This window comes from Meriones unguiculatus, chromosome 7, assembly GCF_030254825.1.
Source record: "Meriones unguiculatus strain TT.TT164.6M chromosome 7, Bangor_MerUng_6.1, whole genome shotgun sequence".
Classification (NCBI taxonomy): Eukaryota; Metazoa; Chordata; class Mammalia; order Rodentia; family Muridae; genus Meriones; species Meriones unguiculatus.
Genome location: NC_083355.1, coordinates 43,048,104 through 43,069,469, shown reverse-complemented (window position 1 = coordinate 43,069,469; position 21,366 = coordinate 43,048,104). Strand labels below are relative to the sequence as shown.

General features: G+C 45.3%; 1 protein-coding gene across 1 annotated transcript in view; it reads right to left on the bottom strand.

Moving 5' to 3' along the window:
• The window catches only part of Efcab5 (EF-hand calcium binding domain 5), a 121,125-nt gene that overhangs the window by 19,698 nt on the left and 80,061 nt on the right, over positions 1-21,366 (bottom strand). The window contains exons 11-19 of the mRNA XM_060388319.1: positions 18,958-19,497; positions 18,226-18,717; positions 16,365-16,442; positions 16,168-16,260; positions 13,996-14,210; positions 11,801-11,957; positions 5,443-5,732; positions 2,500-2,669; positions 1,318-1,546 (exon numbers count right to left, since the gene is read on the bottom strand). Of these exons, the coding sequence (XP_060244302.1) occupies positions 1,318-1,546; positions 2,500-2,669; positions 5,443-5,732; positions 11,801-11,957; positions 13,996-14,210; positions 16,168-16,260; positions 16,365-16,442; positions 18,226-18,717; positions 18,958-19,497 (2,264 nt within the window). The remainder of the gene's footprint in view (positions 1-1,317; positions 1,547-2,499; positions 2,670-5,442; positions 5,733-11,800; positions 11,958-13,995; positions 14,211-16,167; positions 16,261-16,364; positions 16,443-18,225; positions 18,718-18,957; positions 19,498-21,366) is intronic.

The window sequence follows — 21,366 nt, the reverse complement described above, 5'->3', positions numbered from 1 at the left end:
GAAGCCATCTAAGGGTAACCCAGGGATATTTAATTTCCAGGACAAGAGACCTAATTTATCATCATTTGAACGTGTTCACTAATAAGACTATAAGCAGTTAATTTACTGACAACCCCATGCCCTACCGTTTGCTTCCTTTGTCTCATATTAGACACAAGAATGAATCTTCCTGAAAAGATGTTCAGAAAAAGAATGTAGCGCTTTCCTTCGCTATCCGGCCACAAGGTAAAGAGAAAGCACAGAACAACGGCAACGCACATGAAGAACGAGGGCTTAGAGGGACAGATAACATCGGCAAGGCGAGCGCCTGACTGGGTCTGCAGACCACGCTCCACAGGCTGAAGAGCCATCTCCATCGACGTTTCTAACCACAGAATCAGGTCAAAACGTCCTAGCTGTTTCACAGCCTGAGACACGCCTGTCATTTTCACGATCTAATTTGAAAATACGAATTCTCAGGAAATATTTGGGCTTCTTCATTTTCCCCCAAGATTTATAACGCTAAAATCAAGAGCTTTGGGTATGCATAGCATACCCAAGCATAGCATGTTTAGTATTCTGTGTGCAAAGGACAAAGGAATTGACAGGGAGCATTTTTAATTAAATATATGTATATATGTAATTTTTGTTGCTGTGAAAAAAAAATCCCGACACAAAAACCACTTAGGGAAGAAAGAATTAACACCATGTTGCAGGGAAGTCAAGGCAGGAGCTTACAGTGGCTAAAGCACCACCTGCAGACAAGAGTAGAGAATAAACTTGTGGCTCTTTGCTTGCTGCTGCTCTGCTCAGCCAGCTTCCTCCCCTCTTACACTGCCCAGCAGCCTCCGCCTTAGAGGGTGCTGCCTAACAGGCTGGCTCTTCCTACATCAATTACCAATCAAGATAGCCCCCACAGACCAGCCCTATCTACCTCGTTAATTAAGACTCTCTTCCCCGTTACTCTAGCTTGTGACAGTTAAGAGCTTGTTGCAGTTAAGAGTAGCCTTCTGCCGGCCCCTCAGTGATTGGTTGGGCCATTAGTTCTGTTACAAAGCATCAGTTTCTATTCCTATGCTTAGGGCTGAGACGTATTTGAGTAATATTCCAGGGAGGTTCAGGCGTGGGTGTGTATCAATCTTTGCACAGATGGTAAAAACAAACAAACAAAACAAAACAAAACAAAAACGCGCCAGGAGGCTGATACACACAGGAAACAGAGCAAGCATGATGACTCTGTCTGCATACACTGTCCCTTACTCTTCTCTGCTTCCAGGTTTGACTTGGGAGACATACAGACAAGCTATTAGCCACTGCTCCTGTCAGCTTCTAGCTCACCTGATAGAAACTGATCTCATGAGGCAGGAAGATGTTTACTTCCTGTGGATCTCGAAGAGTGTCAACTGCCAGGACCCCAAAGATCCTCATGTAGGCGTCCTGAAGCGGCAGAGCCAGGAACGACCCGTTTTGCTCGCTCTTACTTCGGGACTGGTTCCAGAAGAAGATGTTCCCGTGGTGTTGAACTTGGGGGACATGGATTGGCTTGCCTTCGTCCACTACTGTAAAGCTGTTGGAAAGGGATACAAGGATAGGGAAAAGCCACAGACTAAGCCACAGAGAAAGCAAAATCATAGCCTTCCTCGATTCTAAGTACTATATATATGAGAGGTGGATGAGGCAATATCACCAATTTGGAAGTTCTGATTTGGAAAAATTGAAATCTTAGGGCTAGCTCCAGTAACACAAAAGAGAAACAGAAATAAGTGACAACAATAGATCTTAACAGGAAATATGTGTGTAAAAATATATCATGTTTGTTGCTGTGAAAAAATATCCTGACACAAAACAACTTGGGAAAGAAAGAGTTAACCCCAGGTTGAGTGCATTGTTTCAGGGATGCCAAGGCAGGATCTTAAAGCCAACATTGTAGAGCTGAGCTTCTAGGTGGTGAATAATTTCCAGAGTGAGTTCTAGAAATGATCTGGTAAAACCATTTGGAATTATGGGTCTGGAGAGATGGCTCATTGGTTAAGAGCACTGCTTCTCTCGAAGAGGACCTGGGTTCAATCCCCAGGGCCCACATGATGACTCACAACTGACTATAACTCCAGTTCCAGGGGCTCTGATGCTCTCTGGCCACCAGGCATGCCAACAAAACACCCACACAGAATCAATCAATTAATTAATTAATTAAAATACAATAACGGCAAAAAACATTTAGGAAAGGAAATCCATCAGGTCCCACTCTGGGAGCACTGGTGACTTAGAGACGAAGTTCTCTCTTGAGCACCTCACTAGGGGCATTTGCCAGTTTACTTCAGAATGGGAAATACTGTTTTAGAAAGGTGCAGCCAGAGTCATGTATGGTGGCACAGATGTGTAATCCAGGGGGGTAGAGGCAGGAGGATCAGAAGTTCAATGCTAGCCTTGACGACACAGCGAGTCGGAGGCCAGCCAGAAGCACGTGAGCTCCTGCCTTTAAAACAGTAGGGAGAAACCAGCTCTTCTGCAGGTTCCTACCTGATTCCTTGCATGTCCCTGTAGAGTGCTTTGTTCAGAACGTACGGAGCATCATCGAGGGTGCAAGCTACGTTCCTCAGAAGGACACCCCCTCTGGCAGGCAGGAGCTGGTTTTCCTCTAAGAGGGAAATGTGGGCACTGATCTTCTTATTTCCGTGGGCCTCGGCATCCTGTGGCAGAGTATTTATGACCACGTATTTGTATTTGTCAACAGCTACAGAAATCCTCTAACCCCTTTGCTAGCCCATCTGGGAATCTAGCACCAATAATTCCACTGAGTGAATGATGTAGAGATTAGCAATCCTGAGCAGTGGGAAACGGGCTGATACTGTGTTGCCCTTCAAACCGTTTAGTCGGTAAAATGGAGGTCTTATACGTAGCTGACTTGCTTTCCTGAAAACAAACACAACCCAATCTAAACCCAGATCTCTTAACTCTAATCACATGCAAAGGTTTGTGGACCCTTTGGAACCACAGTCACGGTTCAGGGTGAGACTTCGGTAAGAAGCACTGATTTGAGAGGGCTGCAGCAGAAAGACGCGGGGCATGGAAGCTGGGTCCTCTCAAGCGCAACAAGTGTGCTTAACCGATGAGACATTTTTACAGCCTCAAGGAATTCTTAGCAGTTTGGATTAGATCAGGGACACTTCAGGAAAGAGTCTTTTGAAGACTGGGAATGCAGACATTTTGTTTTCAAATTAGCATACAGAGATTAGGTGTCACTGCGGCATTCATCAGACAAAATTTTTGTTGCCTCTCCTTTTCTCCAGTTCCCCCATTCATTTCTCTCCCGTGTTCCCCACCCCAATAGCCCTCTTTCTGCTTTTGTGTCGCATGTGACCTTTTTCATTCCCTTCTCCCCAACACCTCTTGTTCTGTCCTTGTCTTATCCAGCTTCATAGCCTACACTCATCCTTCTGCCCTTTGGTGGCTCTTCTGGGTTGTCAACTTGACTACACGTGAAGTTAACAACAGCCTAAGCCAGGTTCATCTGCGAGAGACTTTTCTTGATTGAATTAGTTGGGGTGGGAGGACCTCCCCCCCAATCTGGATCTTTGCGGTGGGAAGATCTAGCTTAAATCTTGGCCACACATTCTGGTTGCAGCCTATAGAAAGGACACGGAAGAAGAAAGCATTCTTTGCCTGCTTGCCCTCACTCTCACTGGGAATCCCTTCCCTCATTGGTATTGGAGCCTACTTCTTCAGGATTCTGGCATACACTGAAGACCAGCTGAGACATCCAGTCATGTACTGAAGGGATACCGGGTTCTTGGACCTTCCCTTAGAAGACAGCCGTTGTCGGACCAGCTGGACCACAGCCTGTATGCCATTCTAATACTCTCCTCCCTCTTTTGAGACAGGTTCTTTCTATGTAGTCCTGAATGTCTTGGAGCTGGTTATATGGACCAGGAAGACCTCAGACTCACAAAGATCCTCCCGTGTCTGCCTCCTGAACGCTGGGATTAAAGGTGTGTGCCACCCCACTGAATATATAAAACCTATCAGTGCTGTTTCCCTATAAGACCTTGACTAATGCGGTCTCCTTATTTACATATTAAAGGGGAGGATGTGCATAGAAGAGAGAACGTGATTCTTGTCTTTCTGAGCCTGGGTCACCTCACTTAATATTTCCAGAGTACTCCATTTTCCTGCAAACTTTATAATTTCATTTTTCTTTACAGCTGAGCAAATTCCATTATGTATCTGTGCCACATTTTAATTATCCATTATCCTATTGTTGGCCATCTAGGCTGCTTCTATTTCTTTGCTATTGTAAAAAAATGTAGCAATGAATGCAGATGGAAAAGTGTCTCTGTGATAGCATACAGAGTTCTTTGGTTCTTTGGTACAGCTGAGCCACGTGGTAGTTCTAATTTTAGCTTTTTAAAGAACATCCATCTGAGTTCTGAACTCATCATGGCTGAACTCATCGGCACTAGATAAGGCTTCTTCTTTCCCCACGTCCTTGTCAGCTTTTGTGGCCATTTTAACTAGGATGAGATGGAATCTGAAACTGGTTTTAATTTGTGTTTCTCCAGTGGCTAAGAATGTGGAAACTTAAATATTGTTGGTCATTTGTGTTTCTTTTTCTTTTCTTCTTTTTCTCTTTCTTAAGACAAGGTCTCGCTGTGCAGTCTTGGCTGGTCTGAGAGGGTGGCTGAACCAGTGTGAAACCTGCTTGGTAGAAGAGAGAGCCCCCACAAGTTGTCCCTAACACCTTACACATGTCCCTAACACATGCACCTAACGCCTTACACATGCGCCCTGGCATGTCCCTCAATAACAAAAATGAAATTTAAACAGTTGAAAATTTCTTCTCTGATGGCTAAATTGTTCCCCAAGCAGCACGCAAAGAAAACGCAGCATGTATGATTGCGTATTTCCTCACTGGCATTTTTCATTATCATTCCATCACCTGGTCTTGCTGTATGGGACCCTCAGAACAAATGCAATTCTGGGACATCATTTCTACATCATTTCTACATCCTTCTAGCATGCTCCAGTCACCAGCTTTATCTCACTTAGCTTGCTGTATCTATGCTTACAGACAGGACTTTATGTAGCCCAGCCTGGCCTCAACTTCAGTGTACAGCCAAGGATGACGTTTAAATTCGGATCTTCTTGGCTCTACCTTCTGAGACCTGAGCTTGCAGGATGTGTCCCTCACACCTGGTTAGTGAGGAGCTGGGCCAAGCCCCGTGCCCCAACCATGCCAGGCATTCTATCAGCTGAGCTTCATCCCTGGCTCCTTGTTCACCTTTGAGTCAATTATAACATCTTATAATAAACAAGTCACCCGTAGCATCACTCAGTGATATTTTTTCCCCTCAGCATCCAGTGATTTTTTTTTTCAAGCAAATTTTGTGTGTTCCTCCTACATAGCCATTGAACACCACATAGTGTGAGAAAAAGTTTTCCCTTATGTTACTTCTGAATGCATACCTGGGTGAGGGCCCTAAAGGTCTCAAAATACACGGGCTCCAGGGACACTCCACTTGTCTGGGCAGCACGCTGGATATGATGTAGCCATTTCCGTCTTGCACAATTCCTTAGACCCTCAGTGTGGGTCCTGTTTAAAGAACACATCAGGAATTCCACAACATTTTCCAGAACTTGGTCTTCATTGCCCCTGAGTTCAGATACAACCAATTCTATGTAATTCTGAAACTGCTTTGAAGACAATTTTACTTCATGGTCAGATTGTTGCTTTGGAAACTGGATGTGCAACTTAGCTAAAAGACATAAGTAAGAAGCAGAGAAGAGACTAAATGTTCATTAATCTATAGGAAATGTTTTCATTTTCCTCTTACATCAAGCCAAAGCCCTTAACATGTGTTCAGTGTGAAAGCGAGTATTTTAAAGGCATTTCTGAGCACGCTGACTGACATCCTACACTCAATCAGTATGACTTCTCTGCTGGCCAGGTTTTTGTCTTAATTCTGCCTCTCAGCCAGGTGAAATTGTGGGGTCTACTGGGACTCTTTCTGACTGCCTGTCTTCCGCAGCCTATCCTGTTGCTTGAGGCACTGTCTGCTGTGACCACTCATACTCATTTCCACTCCTGCTTTCATAACCTCACACAACTTGCCGGGCTGGGGCTATGACTCAGTGGTAATGCACTTAGCATTCACAGAACCCTGGGTTCAGGACTAAAACCCACACACACACACACACACACACACACACACACACACACACGACCCCCCCCCCCCCCCCCGCCCCATACTCAGGCCTATAATTCCAGGACTCAGAAGGCTCAAGCAGAGAAATGATGAGTTTTTGAAGGCAGCCCGGGCTAATACTGGGGCAATCTCATTTATCTCCGAAGGCTAGACCAAAGCAACCCACACAGCTTGCGTTGTGCAATCCCCTGGTTCAAGCTCTTCTTTGAATCGTGCCTGGTTTTGAAACATCCCTGCTGTGGGCACCAGCAAAGAAGGGCAGTTCTTTCTGCTCATAGCTCCTGACCATGGCCTGCATACATCCACACTTTTTCATTCCATTTTTTATGGTATTCAGGACTAAAACCAGAGTCTCACACATGCCAGACACCCTACCACCAAAGTATGCTCCAGATCTTCTCTTCCATTTTCCTTTAAAAGTTTTTTAAGTTAAAAATATTATTTTATGTGTATGAGTATTTGCCTGCATGCATGTCTGTGTGTCATACGTGTGCCTGGTGCCCTTGGAGGCCTGAAGAGGGCATCAGATCCCACAGAACTGGAGTTACAGACGGCCGTGAGCTGCCATATGGCTGCGGGGATTTGAACCTCTGAGCCATCTCTCCAGGCCCTCTTTCATTTTTCTTTTGTACAATGATGAATCTACTCTCAAACTGGAACGTTATCATTAACTTACCTTTCTGATCCTCTTGTGCTCTGTTCTATCCTCTCTCTCTCAACACATCTCTTACCCGAAATTTGTTGTTGTTGTTTTTTTCTTTTCCCCCACACTGTAACAGTCATCTAAAGCAACTGTGTTGCCCATAAATATTTCCAAGCATTACATAGTTTTACCTGTTTGCAAATATTACACAAAGATTATCAGACCACATGTAGTTTGCTTGGGCTTGCTTTTAAAACGTTTCTTTTATCTTAAAATTTAATTAATTTATTTTTTATTCTTTACGGGTGTTTTGCCTGCATGCATGTCTGTGTATCCTGTGTGTGCCTGGTCCCCTTGGAGGCCTGAAGAGGGCATCTGATCCCACAGAACTGGAGTTACAGATGGTTGTGAGCTGATACGTGCATAGGAGGAATAAAAAACTGGGGTCCTCTGGAAGGGCAGCTACTGCTCTTAACTTCTGAGCCATCTCTCCATCCCCTTGCTTAAAAAAAAATAAAGATAATTTTGTATTTATTTACACGCACGTGAGCCTTCATGATTATGTGTGCTTGCCCCTCCCCCATGGAGATAAACAGAGAATGCTGGACCCCTCAGAACTGGAGTACAGGCAGTCGTAAGCCACCTGAAGAAGAAGCTGGGGACTGGACTCAGGTTCTCAGCACGAGCAGCAAGGACTCTTTACTCCTGAACTGTCTCTACAGCCCTAGGACTTGCTTTTTCATTTAACATTACACTGCCATGTTCATCATGCTGTTCCTGCAGCTTTGACGCATTTTATCTAAGTTGCAGTGTTCACTGTGTAAGTATAACATCATTTGTCTCCTGGCAATATGCGTTTCAGGCATTTTTAGATCAAAGGTGTGCGCCACCACCACCACCCAGCCACCCTATGACTTTTACATGTACAATAAATGTCAAAACACTTGATGTAGATGCACCAGGAGACATGAGCCTGAATTCAGACTTGAGTGATCAGGTGGAGGATAGTTTCCATTTTATTCCTGTTGATTTGAAGGACTCTGAGACATTGTGGGCCAGAACCTGCTCACCATACAGGAAAGGCTTGTGTGACAACAGGGCCAAAACAGAGAAGAGAAAGGGCCAGGCTGAAAGCAAGAGAAGAGGAAGAACTGGACAGCTCCTAATGTCATAATTTGAACCTCTAAATGTGGATGCAATGTGAGAGAGTAGGCTCCTTTCTTTTCTGTTTCCAGTTGTGTCTTCCATGATTTGAACCGAAAGCATCCTAGGTGTCTCACTCTAAACAGACTAAAAGTGCTTCACGAAGCTAGGTATGGTAGCACATACCTTTAATCCCAGAATGTAAAAGAAAGGCAGGAAGATCTTTGTGGGTTCAAAGCCAGCCTGGTCTACTTAGTTCTAGGGCAGCCAGGAATACACCCTGTCTCAAGAAACAAAACAAAAACAAACGAACAAAAAGGTGCTTCATGAGCTCGTCTTCCTCTGTTCCATTCCTTTCTCTCCTTGAGCGGTGCTGTCCTAAAGCCATACCACTGAGCAGAACAAGAGAAGCATCTGCTTTCAGTCACGAAAAGCCAAAGTGGTGCAGCGATTCATGCATCCGTGCTTATATGTGCTAAGAAGGGCGTTCTTTGGGAACAACTTGGCGTGCGTTATCAGAGCCTGAGCAGTGTGAAAATAGTGGAAGAGCAACTTTGGTCCGTGTGGGTAAAGAGGGTGGCTCTGCGGGGAGATAGGCCGGGTTTGGATGGCAGAGATCCGTTTGGATTTTGGATACCGAATAGACTGAAGAGGGCACCCAAATGGACTGACAGCCTGGTCTAAGGAGTCACGAGCTACGCAAGACAAAGAGGATATTTCTCGAAGGGAAGTCCAATATGAGAAATCTGCTTTGCAAGACTTCAGGGAGCAGTCAGCCCCGCACAGGGAGCTGGACGGGCTGAGGAGGGCGTCTGTGTGAAGAAGGGCCCTGCGTGCACGGAGCATTAGAGCCCAAGACACATGCTAAATACGTCGTCCATGGGCTTGATGTGGCGAGAGGAAAGGACCTATAGAGATGGGAGAAAATAAGAATGGGTTCCGTTGTTCTGAATTGGACATGGAGGTATCAGTGCGAACTCATGAGTTCTAATATCAGTAGACAAAGATATGTAGACATGTGTTTTATGTTCACATAAACATGCGTGTGTCCATGCCGACACACGCACCTTCTCTACCTCTGTCTCCCGAGGAAGCCAAGAGCAGAGCTTTGGCTTGAGCACACATATAATTCAAATTTTGGCTTCTAAATCCTACCTTTCAGGGCTGGAGAGATGGCTCAGCAGTGAAGGCCTGGCTGCCCTTCGAGAGGACCCGGGTTCAGTTCCCAGCACCCACAGAGCAACTCAAGTTCTTTGCTTTTCATTCCTTTCTCTCCTGTAACTCCCGTTCCAGGGGATCCGACACTCTCACACAGACACACATGCAGTCAAACACCCGTGTACATAAAATGAAAATAAATTAAGAAGTAAATACCTTTCAGACACCGAGGTGCCCTAGGAAGCTGATTATTCCAGGACGTAAATAGGTGAAGTGTGAGATGAACCCACAGGATCTCATCAGAAAGCAAAGAAGTTCTCAAAGAATGATGGAAACATTAAAATGGCAGAGAAAACTGCCCAAGATTTCTTTGAAAAATGAAAATACCCATTTGTCTAGTGGCTCAGAAATCCATAGTATTCAAGAATCTCAAGAAAAAAAAAATGCCAAGTGAAAGAAGCCTTGCTTTAAGGAGTATATATTGTATGATCCCGTTTTTATGAGGTCTAGACAAGAAAAATTACGGTGAAAAACCCTCAGTGGCTGCCGTGGGAACTGTGCTGCGGGGCTGCAGGGGGACAGGACATGAGGAGCTTTGTGCTATGTTTCTCCACAGCAGCGTGAGCTGCACTGCTCAGGGATTCGTCAAAACCCGGCCCATTTTGCACAACCAATTTTGTGGAAAGTTTGCATCAAGAGAAAAAAAAAGTCACTAATTATTGAACTCAAGGTAATGATACACACGTCTGTGTATTCAGGGAGAAGTGTGCAGTCTGCTGCAGGATGTCTCAAAAATAACAGAGACAGGCAGGAAGATGGGGAGCGAACGAGTGATGGCAGGGAGCCCTGGGAAAGCATCACTGGTGGGGAGGCAGGCGCCTCGCTGCAGAATTCTTTCAGACTTGCTGTGGGTCAGAGCATTTTCATACTACGATGTGAAGATGAGGGGACATGAAAGCCGGACAGGAAGGACTAAATCTGGGACATTATGAACATTAAGACAAATAATGATAATATTGGAATTTAACCCAACGAAACATTTGGCAAAAGAGAAATACTTTTATGTTACAAAGTACATCCACAGAATACTTATTATTCATACACACAAAAAAACTAACTTTAAAGTAGAAGGGCCGGCAGAAAAAAAAATTTTGAGAGAAGGTCTCACATATCCCGGATTAGCCTTGAACTCCATATATAGGCAAGTGTTCTACTGATGTGTCCCATAACACCTGGTTTATGAAGTTCGGAGAATCAGACTCAGTGCTCCGCGCCTGCAATGCAAGGATATTACCTACTGGACTAGATCAGGTATCATTTTAATCAACTGATCAACGTTATTATCATAGGATTTCTAACAGGATTCGATAAGAACAGGACATCGGTCATGTGTTCTGACACTGCCAAAGATGGGGAATCTGCATCCAATCACAAGCCTTTGCGAAGAACATACTACAAACAAGCTTGCAATTCTCAAATGTATTAAGGTCATAGTAATAGTAAAAAAAAAAAAAAAAAAAAAAAGACTGAAGAATTGCTTTTTTGAGACAGGGTTTCTCTGTGTAGCTCTGGCTGTCCTGGACTTGCTTTGAAGATCAGGCTGGCCTCAAACTCACAGAGATCTGCCTGCCTCTGCCTCCTGAGTGCTGGGATTACAGACGTGTGCAAACACACCCAGCTTGAAGAATTTCTTAGTGGTTCCTAATGTCCTAGTTTTCTAGAAAAAAAAATAAAAGTTTTATATCAGTTAGAGAAAGTAAAGATATAAGAAAAAAAAGAGAAAAGAATCATTAAAGAGAATAAAAAATGAGCACACTGAAGAGAAGCTTTGGACCCAGCCAGAGTGAAGGCAATCAGTTCACAGACAAGACTCTGCCTGGCTCAGGGTCTGAGGGGAAACGCTCTGCATCATGCTCCACTCTTGAACACCCATGGGTTCCTGCTCATCACATGCTCTCCAGTCTCCTCGCTATTTCCCACTTAACAGCTCTGGGTCTGGTGGTACAGGCCTGTAATTTCAGACACTCAGTGGGCCCAGATAGGAGAATTGAATGTTTAAGTTGGCCTAGATGGCAGAGCCAGTTTAAAGCCGGCCTGGAAGGCCTAATGAAACTCTGTTAAAAAATAAATAAATAAAATTTAAAAAGTAAAAACAGGGATAGAGAGATATAGCTCAGAGTGTTCATCATGCACGAGGCTGTAAACTCAACCAAGGATTGAGAGAAAGAAAAAAAAATTGAATATACTAGCAAGTCTCGAAAGGTATCTGATGCATTTAGGACAGCCGGTGTGTGTGTGTGTGATAGACATGTTTTTACCAGTGTGTGCACTGCGCATGTCAGCATGTGTGTGCATGTGGACTGGGTGTCTTCCTCAGTTGCTCCCCATCTCATTTCTGAGACAGGGTCTCTCGCTGAATCCGGAGCTCACTGGCTGACCCACACGTTCAGGGATTCCCCGTGGCTCTGCTTCACCAGCGCCAGATCGCTACGCAGGTGCTGGGAATCCAAATCCCGCGCCTACGCTTGCATAGAAGAACTGGACCAAATGAATCACCCCCCGCCCCGCAGCCTCTACCGAATGCTTGTTCTTACTGTGTGTACACGGCATAGTATCGAGAAACTGAAAGCCAGGTTGTTAGCACACCTTAAATAGGAACGCGCTAATGTTTTACCTTTCTTCATGGATTCCTTTTCCATGCCTTCCTTATACGTGTACAAGAGCTCGTCAACTTCGTTCAGATCCAGAAAGCCTGAGCCATCGTTGTCCCACTTTTGAAAGAGGGCTTCCAGAAGAAGCTCCCTCCGGGCTCGGAAAGCGTTTTGTCTGGCCTAGGATACAAACAGGACACAAGCACAGGCGATGAAGCCTTCATTGTGCTGGCTGGCAGCTTGCATTTAACGGAAATGCAGCAGTTTTTTTTAGAGGGAACACAGACACTGGGTTCCACTCTCCCCCTCTTGTTTTGTTTTGTTTGTTCAGTTTGTCAAGACAGGGTTGTTTTGATTTTTTTTTTTTTTTTTTTTTTCTGTAATAGAGCCCTGGCTGTCCTGGACTCCCTTTGTAGACCAGGTTGTCCTTGAACTCATGGAGACTTGCCTGCCTCTGCCTCCTGAGTGATGGGATTAAGGACATATGTATGGCTGGATTTTAACTTCCTAACTGCCACTTTCCTGTTTCACTCCTCAGCCAAAGTATCTGTGAATTCTCTGAGACCAAAACACTTCAGATTAGAAAGGGTTAATTTTTTAATTATTTCTTTCCACCTCTTCCTTGGTTATTCAGAACTATAATAAACACATAGATGGCTCTATCTGGTTTTTAAATTTTATTTAATTTTTTATTAATTACGGTTTACTCACTTTGTATCCCTGCTGTAGCCCCCCTCCCTCATCCCCTTCCACTCCGACCCTCCCTCCCTCTTCTCCTTCTATATGGCTTTTTAAGGGCGTATGTTTTATAATGAAAAATAATGAATAAAAAACAGTGTTCAAATAACCACAAAAAATGTCTATGTTTTAAAAAGTTCCTTGTGAGGCTGGAGAGATGGCTCAGCAGCTACAAACACATTCTGCTGCTCTTCCAGAATTGGACTCCCAGCACCACATCTGGCAGCTCACAACTGCATGTATGGAATTCTAGGTTTGGGGGATCCAAAGCCTTTGGCTTCCGCATACACTTACACTCATGTGCACACACACACAGACACATACATAGACACACACACACAATTAAAAATAAATATTTTTTAAAAGAAAAGGAAAAATGTTTATATTCAACATTTATTTAGCTTAACATTGATTTTAACACTTTTTCTTTTTAGAATTTTCACTGGATAATTTATTAATTAGATAATAATATACAATTATTGAGCTACTGACTAAATTGATTTAATTTTAAAAATAATGCATATGCCAGCCATAGTGACACATATCTATAGTCCCAGGAGTTGTATTTTTTAATTAATTAATTTTTTATTAATTACAGTTTATTCACTTTGTATCTCAGCTATAGCCCCCTCCCTCATCCCTTCCCACTCGCACTCTATGCTCCCTCATCACCTCCCGTGCTCCTCCCCAAGTCCACTGATAGGGGAGGTCCTCCTCCCCTTCCCTCTGACCCCTTTGGTTATGGGAGGGGACTGAATGTGAGGCCAAAGGGATATCAAGCCTGAACTTAGGTTGAGACGACTCAGGAGGACGATGAGATTACGTGAAGAAAGATGGTAAAACTGAGACCTGCGTTCCTCACCAGGCAGAGTGGGTCGCTCCCATAAGGCAATGTGTGTGCACTCGCTCCCACCGAAGGAAGCGGTAAGGACTTAGGAAACACGTGCCCTGGGGGCCCGGGAGTGAAGATACACACCCAGGCCTGAGCACACCTACGTACACACATGTGCACATGCTCTCACGGGCAGACGGTGCACACACACACCCACACATCTACACATCCCTGCACCGTGGGCTTCAAAGCCCAGAGACAAAGCTGCCCCATGAGCCCTCTCCTGCCAGAAGCAACCATGTCATTTTTAGGAAAGTGCGTTCTCTGGAGTGTGGTCTTACTAAGCAAAAGGGTATTTAATGACTTTGCTGGCTCAAACAAAGGGGGACACTTGGCCGTATTTTCTTAGTTGTTGTTTGTTTTTGAGACAAGGTTTCTCTGTGTAGCCCTGGCTGTCCTGGAACTCCCTCTGTAGACCAGGCTGGCCTCAAACTCAGGGAGATCCTCCTGCCTCTGCCTCCCTGCGTGCTGGAATTAAAGGTGTGTGCCCCCAGGACTCAGCTTGGTCGTACAGTTTTAAAGAGACCGCCCAGTGGGAACAGACAAGGTTGGAAGATCTTAGGTGTAGCCCTGGCAAATATCACCCACCTGCTCTAAGGCTCTCATTTTCTCCTGTTTTGTTTCAGAATAGTTCTTCTGAAAAAAGGAGATGAGGTTCTGGCTGACCTTCAAGGGGGTATCTTCACCAACAAATGTCTCTAGGAGTTGCACAAACTGCAGCATGTTGAGAGAGGTTAGACTGAAAGCACTCCTCCCTTTTATTTCTTTGTAGGTCTGAATATTCCTAATAATCCCATGCAGGTCTGTAAGGCAGGAAAATACAGCAGGCGGTAAAATAAACACATCTCTCAGATCTTAGAGGGAAAGTAAGTACTTGCTACAGATGCCTTCTATCACATTATTTTGGTGTGTTGAGAATACAAGGCTTTTCCTGTCCCAAGCATGGACACTGCCCCTGAGCTAAAGCCCAGGCCCCAAAACCTACTGGTTTTGCCTCTCAGGAATCCATGTTCCCTCTGTGATGACAGCATCCATTGTTTTCTTTGGGAAACAATTCTCTTTCACTGTCAGTTTAGAGGAGGAGTGAGATGGCCGTGAGCCTTTCCACCCTTGTTCCATCAATGTATGATGTAAGATTTGGCCAAGAATTCATATATGACAACAATGAAACCTACTACAGACCAATGAAAATTAGAACCACTAGGGTGATTTCTGTGTTGCATTCTGACTGCTGAATTAGTAGTGTGTAGTATGTAGACAGATGCGCTTGTGGGCATCCTTGAGACAATGTCAAGAAAACCGCCTAAAATTGGAAGGTGACAGAAACTGTGGCAGAGAGGATGAGAGATGCTGTCCCCTGTTGGAACTGGCTGTGCATAAAGCCAGGGACAGTCTGGACTTCCCAGTTAAATGTGTTAGTAAATGTTACGTACCAGCTCATCTCCCCACCAGTGTTAGCTGATTTATCTGTCTTGGAGCTCAATGTGATAACATCGTATTTCATAAAGTGTCAGCCTACTGAATTCATGCTTCATTTATTCATCAATTCAATCACTTGTGCCCTTATGCCTTCTCTGGAAGTCTGACGTAACTTCATAGTGATTACTCATGAGATTTTTAAAACACCATCAATAAAAACTGACGTAGGTAAGAGTATGAACTTGCTGGTCCTAGGAACTTGACAGGCATTATGCATGTTGATTAAAATATTTTGAGAACAGAAAGTGTTACTTGGACTTTGAGAAATGGCACAGAGTGGGTTTCTAGCCCGAGCACCCACATGAAAGCTGGGTGCAGCAGCCTGTGCCTAAGATCCCAGTGCTATTGGGATGTAGACAGGCAGGTGCCAGGAAAATGCTGAACAGCCAGTGTAGCGGAAATGGCAAGCATCAGGTCTCAGCAGAAGAAGAAGACACAGCATCAACCTCTGTTTTCCACGTGCACGCATGGATGCATCACCCGCACATAAGCGCACACGTGTGCATGAATCGCATGCGCAAACACCAACTAGTAAATCAATTAGATTGAAAACAAGGTGTACTCTTTGATTCAGGCTTACGCAAGAAGAGATTATACGTAGGAAAATAATCTTGATCTCACTGTAATTAGTTCTACGACTTAAAGTGATGGGGGAAATATAATAAAGTAGCATTTAAAAACGTGAGCATTACTTAAAACAATCATAGCTAAATGTGTGGACTATCTGATAGCTAAGAGCTGCTCTTTCATCTGTTCAATGGTTCTTTTATTCGTTAAGTCTTCATAAGCAAGACAGGCTCAGCTGTCCAACCTGTTTGGGCGTAGAACTACTAGAGAAATAAATACGGTTTTTTCTATGGTGTTCTAACATCTGATTCCTTTTGTAGGCTCGGATCATGCCTTTAAAGCAGTGCCAGGACAGCGCGACAGTTAAGCTAGCGGAATGCCGGAAGCGTACCTTTTAAATGCTCTGTCTGAGCGCATTTACCAACACTCCCTGCCACCGGCAGCACATCCCTGCCACCTGCCACCCCACAACCAGCACTGTGGACATCACCAGCAACAGCCTATTACCACCGTGGCACACGACATCACCAATAGCTCACCACCACCCAAAACACCCATCTGGCTCCTTTTTAGGGCTGTCAGTCTCCAGGAACAAGAAGGTGTAAGAATATCAGTATGTTTTGGTTAAACCCAGTCTTCACTAGGCCCAGCGGTAAACTGAGGTCACGAACTGGACTGTCACCTGCACGTCCTGGTTTCTCTGTTAATGAGTACCTGAGAATCTGGGGTCCCCACAGATGATTTTGGCTTGTTCCTCATCTTCAGATCTGCTATGCTTCGTCTTCCAGTCAGAAATAAAAAATTCACCTGCGAAAAACACATTCCACAACACAGCCCATTTCACGTCATTTTAACCACGTTTTCCCTCTAGGGTGCAAAGGAAAGGAAGGTCAATTGAAGTGAGGAGTTACCTGACCAGAATTTTCCTTCTATATGTTGGGTCTTTGGTTCACAGGCTTTGTCTTTCTGAGGTTCCTTTTCTGAATGTTCTACGGGAAACAAAGGGAAACAGGGCTGGTGTGGTGACCGAGAGGGTAAAGCGCTGTCAAACCCAAAGATTGAGTCTAAGCCCAGGGAGTCACACAGTACAAGGAAGTAACTGACACCTGAAGGCTTTCCTTTTGCTTCCGTGCCTTAGCTGTGGCATGTGTGCGCATACCACACACACACACACACACACACACACACACACACTACACACACACAATACAAACACAACACATATACACACTACACACACACACTACACACACACAATACAAACAACACACACACACTACATACACACAATACACACAACACACACACTACACACACAACACACACACAGGGAGGAAAGAAAGAGACAGACACACACAGAAGAAAAGGAAGTTCCTGTGGATTAGAAATAACTTCTTAGACACTGTGAACTTAACAATGAGACAAATTCCTTGCATACACAACAACCCAAACCCCAAGCCCTTCTTCACATAGGTGTGGCGTAATCAACCGTGATGAAATCACTTAATAATTTTAATTGTTTTGAGAAGCTCTGTGGCAAAAGCTATTTGCTTGGCTACACAGAGTGAGGCTATGTTTCCCGGGCTCTCTTAGAGCCAAGTGCTGCCAGATGCCTACATTCTGACCAGTGAGGTGAACTTGGCTAGAGCACTTGTGGTTCAAGAGGGTCAAGAATGTTCTTAGCGTCCATTCTCCAGTCCCAGGAGATCTGATGCCCTCTTATGGCCTCCGTCGGTACTGCACACACGGTACCGATGTGTGCAAGTAAAACTCCTGTACACAAAAAATAAAATTTAAACATATTTAAAATCAGAGTGTCTTCTACTTGAAATATACCTTTTGGAAACTCTTCTAGAAAAAAAATGTAGAAATGAAAGGTGCAAATGTCTGTGTTTGTTTGTTTGTTTCTTTCTTTCTTTCTGAAACAGGGTCTCTCTTTGGAGCCTTGGCTGGCCTGGAACTCACTATGTAGACCAGGCTGGCCTCCAACTTGTAGCAATTCACTTTCCTGTGCCTCCTCAGAACAGAGATTAAAGGAATATACCACTATGCCTGACCCATTTATTGTTGAAATAAAAGAAAAATTAAGTCACTTGCTTTTTTAAAAAAATTATTTATTTATGTATATGAGAGCTCTGTTTTCATGCACACCAGAAGAGGGCAGCCCATTTCAGTGTAGATGGTTGTGAGCCACCATATGGCTGCTGGGAATTGAACTCAGGACCTCTGGAAGGGCAGCCAGTGCTCTTAACCACTGAGCCAGTTTTCCAGCCTGTCACTTGCTTTTAAAACAAAAATGTTTCAGCCTTTTTAAAAGCCTAATTAAAAGCCAGGTGGTGGTGACATATGCCTTTAATCCTAGCACTCAAGAGGCAGAGGCAGGAGTTCAAGGCCAGCCTGGTCTACAGAGCAAGTTCCAGGACAGCCAGGGCTACACAGAGAAACCCTGTCTCAAAAACAAAACACAAAAACAACAATAACAAAACCAATTTAAAAAATAGCTGGACGTCTTATTGTGGTACAGATGAGATTCTAGGAAACTTAATAAAAAGCATTCCGGTTTTCATTGAACTGAGAGTTCGAGGTCTAGACTCTAGTGTTGAGCACCAAAACACCCCTGCTGTTTATATGACACGGTATGCCTGCAGAGATCGTAATTTACACGAGTGCTTTCTGGAAAGGTTTTTTTTCTAACTCCAGGACACAGGGCGTTTTATAAAATTGTTTAAAAGCACCTGTAAGACAAACGATTTTACAGAACTGAGTAACTACCTGCAGGGCGCTCCTTTTTGCTGCCTAAGGGACGATCCGATTTGCTGGCGGTGGGGGCCTCCTCCTGCTTGTCTTTGGTGGCACCGCCCTCCTGGGACTGCGAGGCGGAGCGGGCGTCCCGCTCTTCCGGGGCGGTGCCTGTGGGCGGCGGCGGCGGCGGCGCCCGGTGGGAGTCTTCTGTGACCGACTCCCTACGTGGTCTGTAGTCCGACGCTGACCATTTGCGTGCTGATCCTTTGCGATGACCCGTGGATCCTTTGCGATGTCCTTGATCTACCGATCCTCTGCGCCCTCCTGTCTCCGAACCCTTGAAAGACCCGCTATCCATAGAGGACCTTTTGCGTTGTCTTGCAGCTGACATTCTGCGTTGCTCAGATTCTGCCACTGACCCTCTCCGCGAGTCGTCCTCTGCGACTGACCCCCTCAACGATTCGGCTTCATAGTCTCTGTTTGGGTCTTGCCCGGTCAGTGGCTCTTGCTCTGCGGCCGAGCCTCTCTGCTGGGCTTGTTCTGCCGGTGAGCTTGTGCTAGACCCTTGCTCTGCGGCCGAGCCTCTTTTAGACCCTTGCTCTGAGGCCGAGCCTCTCTGCTGGGCTTGTTCTGCCGGTGAGCTTGTGCTAGACCCTTGCTCTGCGGCCGAGCCTCTCTTAGACCCTTGCTCTGAGGCCGAGCCTCTCTGCTGGGCTTGTTCTGCCGGTGAGCTTGTGCTAGACCCTTGCTCTGCGGCCGAGCCTCTCTTAGACCCTTGCTCTGAGGCCGAGCCTCTCTGCTGGGCTTGTTCTGCCGGTGAGCTTGTGCTAGACCCTTGCTCTGCGGCCGAGCCTCTCTGCTGGGCTTGTTCTGCCGGTGAGCTTGTGCTAGACCCTTGCTCTGCGGCCGAGCCTCTCTGCTGGGCTTGTTCTGCCGGTGAGCTTGTGCTAGACCCTTGCTCCACAGCCGAGCCTCTGAGTGATCTTGGCTCTGCCAATGACCCTTTGTGAGATCCTTGTCCTGAAGCAGATAGTTTGCGGGTCCCTTTGCTCTGTCCTTGTCCTGCACTTGGCCCTCTGTGGGGTCTCTGTTCTCTGCCTGCCGTGTCCGGTGGTGGCTCTTGGCCTGCACTTATCTCTCTCCGCTGTTGTTCTTTTTCATGGCCTTGGCCAACAAGTTTTCTAGTAGCTAACGTTTTCATCTGTAAGAGCAGTTCATCAAAGTCTTCATAAATGTGCTTCTTAATATCCGTGTCTCCCCAGAACTCAGTCAACTCTATCTCTTCAAATTCGACAAATGGCCCTAATGCAGACAACAAAGGATTTAATCTAAATAACTGATCTTACAGTATAGAACCAGTAATCCCAGCACGTGGGAGGCAGAGGCAGGTGGATCTCTGTGAGTTCCAGGCCAGCCTGATCTGCAATGAGTCCAGGACAGCCAGGGCTCTGTTACACAGAGCAACCCTGTCTCGGAAAACCAACACCAACCAACCAACCAAATAAATATCAGAGCTAAGTGTGGTGGCACATGCCTTTAATCCCAGCACTGGGGAGGTTGAAACAGGCAGATCTTTGTGAGTTTGAATCTAGCCTGGTCAACATAGCAAGTTCCATACATAACAACAAAACAAACAAAATATCAGGTACCTTTTGCTGCAAGTAGATAACACAAGGGAACACAAGAATTCTCAGTTCTGTGAATTAGGTATCAGCCCTCCTGAAAGGTGTGTTTTATGAGACAAACATACCTCTTTATTTGGAGTGCTGCTTGGATTACTAAAACAAGTGAAAATTGTCCCTAACCTTTGTGACCCCTTTCCATACAACAAGCACAGCACAGAGATGGGGGATGGAAGTGTCTTTCCATCTCAAATGTCTTTAAAATATCTACAGCACAGGCTGCACACACAGATGACCACGGTCTGATCCCTAGAGCTCACAGAGAGGTAGAAGAGGAGACTCCAGTCCACAAAGCTGCCCTCTGACCTCCGCATGTGCCGTGTGGCATGCAAGCACCCCTCACACACACACACGCCACGCTCACACTCAAATAATAATAAATTAAAAATTCTACGCTAGGAGGAAGGAAAGCTAGCCGCTCTCAATGGCAAACTCTCGCTTGCTTCACTCTTCATCCCTTTCTTCTTCTTCGAGTCGTCTTTAGTCCACAACTCTTCTTCTATGACCTAGGAGGACGTGGTTTTCCATGCAAAGGAGTGAGAGTGCAGCTCAGGGGTATATTGCGTGCTTAATTTAAGTTAAGTTTCTAGGACAGAAGAAAGCGAGGGAGGGAGACAGGGAAGGACTTAGGGAAGTGCTGGATAGTATTCACCGGGCCCCCAATGTTAAAAAGCAACAAAGTCTTCTGGGCGTGAGGACACTGGCCCCTGATGCCAGCCCTCAAGGGAGATGGGGGGACTAAGATTCCCAGGATTAACTGAGCAACACAGGGAGACCCAGCCAGAAAAAGCCACCCCCTCAGGTAAGAGTCCATAAAATCCTGGAAACTGTGCCTGGCCCCATCCTTCTCAAAACACTTAGTAATTAAGCCAGAACACTGTGGCTCCTACAGCTCCGTGTATACTACCCAAAGATTCGTAAGTACCTAAGTAGTAAGTGTACGCACAGAAAAAAGAATCGGCCATTAAAAGACATTCTCTTCCTGCAGTCCCAGCACTCTGGGAGACAGAGGCAGGAAGATCACTGTGAGTTTGAGGCCAGCCTGGTCTACTAAGTCCAGGACAGCCAGGGCTACATAGAGAAGCCCTGACTGGAAAACGAAACAAAACAAAAAGACATTCTCTTTAAAAAAATAAAAATAAAAATAGGACTGGAGGCATTGGAGAGATGACTCAGTGGTTAAGGGCACTGACTGCTCTTCCAGAAGACCAGAATTTAAATCCCAGTACCCACATAGCAGCTCACAACTGTCTGTCACTCCAAATTCTGACATTCTCTCATAGACATACGTGCAGGCAAAACACCAATGCATATAAAATAAAGACAAATAAATTAAAAAGAAAACAGGGCTGGAGGAATGCCTTGGAGGTACAGGAGCTTGCTGCCAACCAGAGCTGAGCCTCTGGACACACAGGGTGGAAGGAGAGAACTTACAAGCTGTCTTCTGACTTCCACAGGAATGCTGTGGCACTCTCTCTCTCATGATAAA